Source organism: Gossypium hirsutum, chromosome D10 (assembly GCF_007990345.1).
Source record: "Gossypium hirsutum isolate 1008001.06 chromosome D10, Gossypium_hirsutum_v2.1, whole genome shotgun sequence".
Taxonomy (NCBI): Eukaryota; Viridiplantae; Streptophyta; class Magnoliopsida; order Malvales; family Malvaceae; genus Gossypium; species Gossypium hirsutum.
The window spans coordinates 57848146-57856969 of NC_053446.1; the positions used below are offsets into that span (position 1 = coordinate 57848146).

Below are 8824 nucleotides of genomic sequence, written 5' to 3' on the forward strand. Positions count from 1 at the left end.
GGACATTGTTACCAAAGCAGGAGACATGGGTTTGAGTACATTGAAGCGCATTATCTTTTTATTTATGGGTTAAGAAGAGACTATGAGTAGTTTTAAGCATTATCCTCTTAAATTATGTTTAAGTGTTGTACAATTTCATAATCATAAAAAGTTTGATATATTATATTGCCTTTAACATATTTGTATATATTCTTTTTATGTTGATATTATATATTTAATGTGGTATATAGAGTTTTAATTTTTTTACATGTGATTTCATAATTTTATGACGACGAAAGCAAACCGTTCGTCGGGTATCTCCCTCGTTTAGCATTGCTTCAAACACAACTTTACAATGGCTTAATTTCAGGGCAATCTCAAAATAATGTGTAGAACACATGCTTCCGATCCTGTGTTCATGTTGATAACAAGTTCCTTTGATCCCTTAATTTATACAAAAACTAAAGTTGATTGATTCCAACACAATTCATTACAATGTGACTGCGCTGTACTTTGAGATGAACCTCAATTCTCTTCTTTTACATATTTTAAATCTTTGGAGAATTGGAATCCAAGTCATCTGTTCTAAGTTCACTGTATTTCATACAAATCACTCTGAATGGGAGGTGCCTTTAGACGCCATTACAGCTTCCTTCAATCCTACACTTGTTTTTAACATTTACACTGTTTTTTTTTAATGTCCCTTATCCAAAGCAAAACCGTACACTTTCCCTAGTATAAATATACACTTTCTCTTAAACTTCTCATTTATCAATCATCTTCTTCCTCTGAATTTTCTCTACATTTACACACAGTTGTTGCAGTTTTCTCTCGAGCCAAACACTGTTGGAAACGATGAAGCTTTCTGGTTGTAATTTACCTGGAATTATTGTTATGGCCTTTGTTATGCTAAATTCAAGTTCAACATCTGCGATTACAAACTTCAATGTCTTAAACTTTGGGGCTATCCCGACTGGTGGAACCGACTCGACGGACAGTTTCCTCAAAGCATGGAATGCAGCCTGTGGTACGGCAGACTCGACCTTCATATATGTGCCCAAAGGACGGTATTTGGTTGGTCCATTGGCTTTTAAAGGCCAATGCAAAAGCTCTCAGATCATTATAAGAATCGATGGCACAATTGTGGCTCCTTTGGATTATGGAGTGCTGGGAAAATCGAATAATTGGTTCAGCTTTGAAGATGTGAGCGGTGTTTCTATAATTGGTCGAGGTACATTTGATGCTAAAGGACCTTCTCTTTGGGCTTGCAAAGCTTCCAACTCCAACTCATGTCCTTCCGGGGCCACGGTATTATTTTCTTCCACTTTCTTTGAGTCTAATTCTGAGCTAAATAATAAACATTAATCTTTTCTCCACCGTTGTATAGTAAATGTTTTGTAAATAGACTTACTAATACTGTTCAATTTGTGTGAAAACAGACACTGAGTTTTACCAATTCCAACAACATCAGGATCAATGGATTAAAGTCTTTAAATAGCCAAATGTTTCATATTGTGATCAATGGATGCCAAAATGTGCACCTCAAAGGAGTTAAGATCATCGCTGCTGGTAATAGTCCCAATACTGATGGCATCCATGTCCAATTATCGAGAAATGTGGAAATTTTAAGCACTTCCATTAAAACTGGAGATGATTGCATCTCGATTGGTCCTGGCACTGAAAATTTATGGATTGAACAAATCACTTGTGGTCCTGGTCATGGCATTAGGTATGATAAATTAATTAAATACCATTGTTACTTTTACTCAAAATGAAGCAATGTGTTTATTATTAACTTACACATACTAGTTGGTTTTTAGAGGCTCGATTATATGATTTATAATTGCTTTGTGTTGCTTAATTTTAACTTTCCAGCATCGGAAGTTTGGCAAAGGATTTGAAAGAGGAAGGAGTCCAAAATGTTACAGTGAAAAAGACGGTTTTTTCCAACACTCAAAATGGGTTGAGAATCAAATCATGGGCTAGGCCTAGTAACGGATATGTTCAAGGGGTACGATTTATAGATTCAGTGATGAAAAATGTTCAAAATCCTATTATGATCGATCAAAATTATTGCCCTAACAATGAAAATTGCCCGGGTCAGGTATTACAAAGTTCCAACTACTACTTACTTCAATCTTTGAATACTACTTCTAAATTTTTTCATGCTTTTTCCTTAATTTCTTTACTTTCTTTTTGTTTGACGATTATAGGTTTCGGGAATAAAGATTAATGATATCGTGTATGAGGATATAAGAGGAACATCATCGACACCCATAGCTATAAAATTTGACTGTAATGACAAAAACCTGTGTACTGGAATAAAATTGCAGAATGTGAATTTGACATATCTGAACAAAGCAGCTCAATCATTTTGTAGCAATGTCGTTGGAAAAGCAATTAATTTAGTTCGACCAAACAGTTGTTTGTAAATAATGGATTCTAGATTTACTCTTTTGTTTAGTTTTTGGCATATTGATTATATATTGAAATTGATCAGCATTTGAGCTATTTAGACTTTGTACCCATAGCTAATGCTGTTCACTTGTAATATTTTAAAAAAAATTAAAATTTTATATTTTTAATTCACTTCTATATATTATTGGTTTTATCAATGTGAAATAGATGAGTTTGTATGAAGAAAATGTATAGTAGTTGAATGTTTACTTATAAGTTTTAAATTTTGCTCAAATCTAAATTAATTTAAGTTATCTTATATTATTTTGTCTAATATATTTTATTTAATATTAAATAAGTTTATAATATTTTTATTTTTAAAAATTTTAAACATATATAACTTAATAAGTTTTTACATTATAATAATTTTTAAAAATTGTGTAGAAAATTCTTTTGTTAAGAAGAGGAGATATTATTGTTGAAATCAGTTGATTTTTGCAAGATATAAACAAGTCGTTATAACTAGGCGTATAACATTTGAAGAACAACAATACAAAAGCAATTGGTTATTTGATAAATATCACTTATGTTTGGAAGACCTTGTCTAGAGAGTCAATCTACTATATTTAACATCATATAAAGAATGATTTAAGTCCCACCACTCACCTGTGTAGCTACCTCACACTTGCACTAAAGATTTAGATCACTCTCCACTAAGTTCTCCCTCCCCTCAAAACAAAAAAAAATTAGTTTGTAAAATCAAGTGACTTGTTTTATTTTACAAAATTCACTCACAAAACAAGTTCCAAATATACAGATTAAGTACTAATTCTCTTAGTACTTCTAACTGATAAATTTCTCGCATATATACAATTTTTGGACTTGTTGATATACATATCAATCCCCACCAAAGCGGTCTACAAAATAGGATTAATAATATATTAATAAAGTTTATGATAATTCAAAGATCTCCAAGATAAGTCTTCAAGTCATTCGGGCCAATCTCTTCAAAACTGGGGATCTACTTTGCCTGATTTAGATCGATCCAATCTCCAATGATTTGTTTCTTTATGAGATTGATTTTCATAGATGGACCAACACACATACATGAGATTAAAAAAAGTTATGGCCCAATTGTTTTGGTTTAAAAGATTGCCAACCCTAAATAAGGCAAGTTATGTAGCAGTTAAAGACACAATTATAATTGCTATTGTAACTGCTCTCATAAAAACACCAACAATTAAAAATTAGAAAAAACGAGCTGTTATGGAGAAATGATATATGAATAAGAAGATTGGAGCAAACTTTGAAGAACAAGTATGGTAATAGATGGTTGTTGTTAGAGCCAAGATTGTCCAGCAATGTTTGCTTAGTTACCTGGTCAGTCAAGATACGAGACAACCTAGGCATATTTATATGTTAGCCTTGGACGTTCTCATTCCAATTTTCAAAGTTGAAATTAAAGAGGTTGTATTTATGAAGAGTTTGAGTATCTAGAACAAATTGGATTCGTCTAGGGTTTTTGGTGAGAAATTTCTCAATCTTAAAGGCATATATCATGGTTGATTTTAAGGAGATTAATTCTACTTTATCTTAAGATAATATTGGAGGCTATTTATCCTAATTATTTTATTGAAGAAGAGTGGTTTATATTGGACTATGATGATCAAATAGGTTGTCATATTAAGCCTATAAATAGGCAACCAATACGCATGGAAGATGCATCGATTTAAGGGGGTACTGTGCTGATTTGATTAACTTATCTTTGTTATTTTCCCTTGTATTTTAACATTCTCTTAGTAGGCTTTCTTTGTGAGAGATTGAACCTTTGTATGTGGAGTTTTGGGGGTGAGTGATTTGTAACAATTGGGGTTGGAATTGCTTCTTTGTGTAAGGGTAGATTGGCTTAAACCAATAAGTAATCCAAAAGATTGTTGGAATAAGAATCATTCACTGAGTAAGGCTCCGTAGGGTAGGATTGTTTCCGAACTATGTTAACAAACGATTGTGTGCAAATCTCTTCCAAACGATTGTGTGCAAATCTCTTCTTACCTTATCTGATTTTTGTATTTGTTTCATTTTTTGTTCAATCCTATGACTGAACACATACTTGGATAGCCAAGTTAAACTTATAACAAACTGATGTGTTTTTTTAGTTGTGATGAAAGTGATGACTAGATAGAAAGGGTGAAAACTATGGTTGTTGTAGTTTTTGTAAAGAAAAAATTGTTGAGTGTTTATAGTACTTAAATTTGCCAAAAGTGCCAAAGGTCTAAATTAAAGTGTTTGAACCCTTATTTATAGCCTCCCAAAGGAGGTTATAAAATAGCAATTATTAATGAAGTGGGGCGAACATTCTGCAAATAATAGATAGTAGGCCTACTTTTTAACATGCTAGATCCAAGTTGTGCACGTGTTTTAAATATACTTCATGTTATATTCAAACTAGTTTTTTACTTTCAAGCTAATGGAAGGATCTAATTGATATGATAGTGATACTCAATTTGTAATGTTTTTTTGAAGATTAGGGATCAATTTAAAATCTAGACCATAGTTCGGAGAAGTTTGATAAAATTAACCCATAAAATAATTAAAATATACTACAAAACACGAGACGAAAAAATATCAGTACAAAACAAGTACACTAACATATCAAAATCTATACAATGAAGAAATTGTTATTGTTTCAAATTTTATATAAATATTAAGTATTTTGAATACGATTATGGCAAAATAAAATGTAGAAATACAATATGAGTACATGAATTGTCAAATGTTATTTATCTTTTAATTTGGTGAATTCAAAGATTAGATAAGTTGATTTATTAACATTTTATAAACCCGTGGTCACTGGGATGAATACAATAGAAAAACAAAACACATAGGATTATTTACGTGGTTTGATTTCATTACATTTGCGAGGTTTAACTTAGTGAGTAAATTCACTATATTTAATCCTAATACAACAAGCAATTCAAATTCCATCACACTCCAGTATAACAATCTCACTTTTGCATATAAAGATTGAGATCATTCACTTCTAAGTTCTCAAGGACTTAGTAATAAACAAAACTTGTTTACTCTCTCAAATGCATCAAAAACTATGTTCCACCGTGAATAGATAAGTGCTCTCAATACTATGTTATAAAACCTATTTAAGTCTCTAAAATATATAAAAGTTTGAGACTTCTAACATATTAGAGATCAATTACAATCCAATCTCTTCTTCTAAGCAACTAAAATAGCATTAATACAATATGATAATAATTTAGACCAAAATAAATTAATCTGTCGGAGATAAGTCTTCAAAGTTTATCCTGATCCAACATCCTTGATTCAATGGATTTGATATGTATGACCCGATCCGATTCAGTCCTTAAGAAATGCTCCTCCAAATTGATTGATCTTTATAGATGAGTTTAAATGCTTCCACAATATTAATCATAGCCCATATATATTTTGTTTCAAAAAATTACTAACTTCAAATTTGTCAAGTAAGTTATCTTTTATAATGATAACTATAATAATCGCTTCCATTAATATATAGATATCTATTTCAAAAACTTGTCTTAATAGAATTGAACTCGAACAATTTGAATAAATTAAGAACCGAGTTCTCTAGTATAAAAAATGAAACTTAACCAAATTCAAACGCAAACTACCTAAAGAGACAAAAAAAAAATGAAGAATATATTTTTCACTCAATACGCATCCCCACGAAATGTTTATTTTTGTGAATTGACTTGGGTGTTAAAAGATTACCAATTTTCACGTGATTCTGAATGTGTTGGAGCGTAGACCTAATTATAGTATAAGAATGGAGTAAATGAACGGTTGATTATATTTTTTGTTAAAAGGAAAATTAATTTGCAAGTTCATCAACAAAGAACATGGTAAGGTGTGAACAACAACTTAATATATAAGTAGTAAGGACTAATGATTAAACAAATGGTTGATCTTGAAAACTAAATTTTTTTAGTATAATGTAATAAATCATATCCATCTTCATAATCAAGATTCCACCACGTGGTTTTGACCATGAAATCAAAATCCCCCCCCCCCCCGCAGGGAATAATGCTATAGATGTATTGAAATGTAGGAAGTCAACCTCTCGATATATGCATTATATATATATATATTTGATTAACTTCCTTGTAGTATCATATAATACCTAGAACTATTTATAACCCATCTAATACCTTTAAATAAGAAAATAATACGCTTCAACATATTCAAACTCACGTTCTCTTGCATTGTAACAATATCAATGCTATCTAAACTAATACTCAATCGGTCGGCATGTATTAAATATATATATATTAAAATATATTAAATTATTCGTATTAAAATTTATTTTTTATATTAGGGTAAAAAGAATAATATGTGCACATATACTATAGTTTAAATGATAAAACTAATTTATAAATAATAAATTTTAATTTTTTTATACAATATTAAATGTGGGAATGAGATGATTGGATATGAATCCATGTTAAATTCCATACATTATATATAAATAAATCTCTCTCTATAATACTTTTATAAAAAAGTGTTGTTTTAATATGTAATTAAATTTTAATCTGATTTAAAAAAAAATCTGATTTTTTCTTTTTTTAATCTAACACCATAATTGAAAATATATATTTTAAAAATAATTAATTTTATATTGAAAAATATTTTACCAACATTAAATTAATTTGAATTTTTAAACAAAATTTATAAGATTCTAAACATAGGATTTTTTAATCAATATTTACTTATTTTGAAAATTTTATTTTAAATTTTTTTCTCAAAAAATATTGAACTTTCTTTCATAAATAAAATCTTCAAATTATTTCAAAAACTTGTTTCTTAAAAAATATTGCAAGACACTTTTTAAAAACTATTATGAAAACATAATTAAAAATTTTAAATAAAAATAATGACCACATTTTTAATTTTTTAAAATACTCTTTTAGTATTTTATATTTAGATTTTTTAATAAACTATTTAAAATATATTTTAATAAAAATATGGTTTTCCATAATTAGAATTCAAAAACAAATTTATAAAACATTATAGGACTAGAAAATTGATTTTTAAGTAATTGTTTTCTCATTTTATTATAATTTTTAAATATTGCTTTTTGGAAAAGAAATTTAATTGGTGATGAATAGCAGAAGAAATTAATATGAAAATTCAAAAATCATGTTATACATAAAAGGCAAATCAACATGTAATTTTGGACATAGAAATGATTAAATAGGCTGTTTTAATAAAATATTGGATTTGAAGTCTGCTTCGTGTCATTTTAATAACTATGCCAACAAAACAAATATATCATTTTATTATCCTGATTTCGATAAAAGAAATTGCTACCAAACATAACCAAAGCCAAGTCATACCGACAAAAAACCTGAACCCAGATAAAATGTCGGAGAGAATGCCACTTTCATGGGCATAGATCTCATTGTCAAACGTTAGCCACCAAGACAGAATAAGTGAAATGATGTGTTTTAACAGCTATCAACCATCTTGTTGAATCCATTTGATCAGACGTAGACAAAAAGAATTGATAAAGCCACAAGAGATTCGAGAAAAACGAGTAACCGTGAAACTAAAAGAACATGAGTCATTCCCCATAGGAGGGCCAAAGGAAAAACCGTTAGTTTCATTATTATTCTGAGCAGTCCACTTAATTTGAAAAAGGATAGTCGACAAGGGTGGCAGGGGATAAAAGGATGAAAGGTTAAGGAGGTGGGTGATGAAATAAGAGGAAGCCAAGGAAAGAAAAGATGAGTGGGGAGAAGGAGGAGGTCGACAAGGAGGTGGCGTTGAAACAAGCTCCAACGTCTCTCCACCAAAAAGGAGGAAAGGCACAAAGAAAAATAAATTTTTAATAAATTTTCAAACATAAATAATTAACATATTTTTTTAATATTTACATTATATTTAATTTTCATATTTATTATAAATTAGAAAATGAATGGCATTATACTCGAGCTTTAACTATCGAAACTCAAACTCGAAGAATATAAAAAGAAAGGCTTAGTTTCATGGTAACCTCAAAGTAATGCGTCAAACACATGCTTCCTATCTTCTTGTGTTCATATTCATACTTTCCTTTGATCCCTTAATTTCAACAAAAACTAAATTTGATTAATTAGAATGCAATTCATTACAATGTGGCTGCGACTGCACTTTGAGATGAACCTCAAACTCTTATTTAACATACCTTTAATCATTGGTGACTTGGAAACCAAGTAATCTGTTCCAAGTACACTGTATTTCCTACAAAACACTGAAAATGGTAGCCTTTGGACGCCATTGAAGCTTTCTTCAATCCTACACTTATTTTAACATTCATACTGCTCTTTTAACGTTCCTGTATCCTAAAAGAAACAGTACACTTTTGTATATAAATATCCTTTTTCCCTTAAAATTCTCATTCATCAATCGTCTTCTTTCT

The 8824-nt window shown here is 29.7% G+C and overlaps 1 protein-coding gene across 1 annotated transcript; it reads left to right on the plus strand.

Annotated features, from left to right (window-relative positions):
- The first annotated feature begins 773 nt into the window (after positions 1 to 773).
- On the plus strand, positions 774 to 2515 carry LOC121222496 (polygalacturonase). The gene is made up of 4 exons (XM_041103394.1): positions 774 to 1287; positions 1419 to 1708; positions 1855 to 2083; positions 2193 to 2515. The coding sequence occupies exons 1-4, from the start codon at positions 835 to 837 to the stop codon at positions 2409 to 2411; spliced, it is 1191 nt and encodes a 396-aa protein (XP_040959328.1). The 5' UTR covers positions 774 to 834; the 3' UTR covers positions 2412 to 2515.
- The last annotated feature ends 6309 nt before the right edge of the window (positions 2516 to 8824 follow it).

Excerpts from the sequence above, each read along its gene's own strand:
- LOC121222496 (XM_041103394.1), top strand. The coding sequence starts at position 835 with ATGAAGCTTTCTGGTTGTAATTTACCTGGAATTATTGTTATGGCCTTT. Across the intron at positions 1,288-1,418 it reads CATGTCCTTCCGGGGCCACG|ACACTGAGTTTTACCAATTC; the intron begins GTATTATTTTCT and ends GTGTGAAAACAG. Across the intron at positions 2,084-2,192 it reads ATGAAAATTGCCCGGGTCAG|GTTTCGGGAATAAAGATTAA; the intron begins GTATTACAAAGT and ends TGACGATTATAG.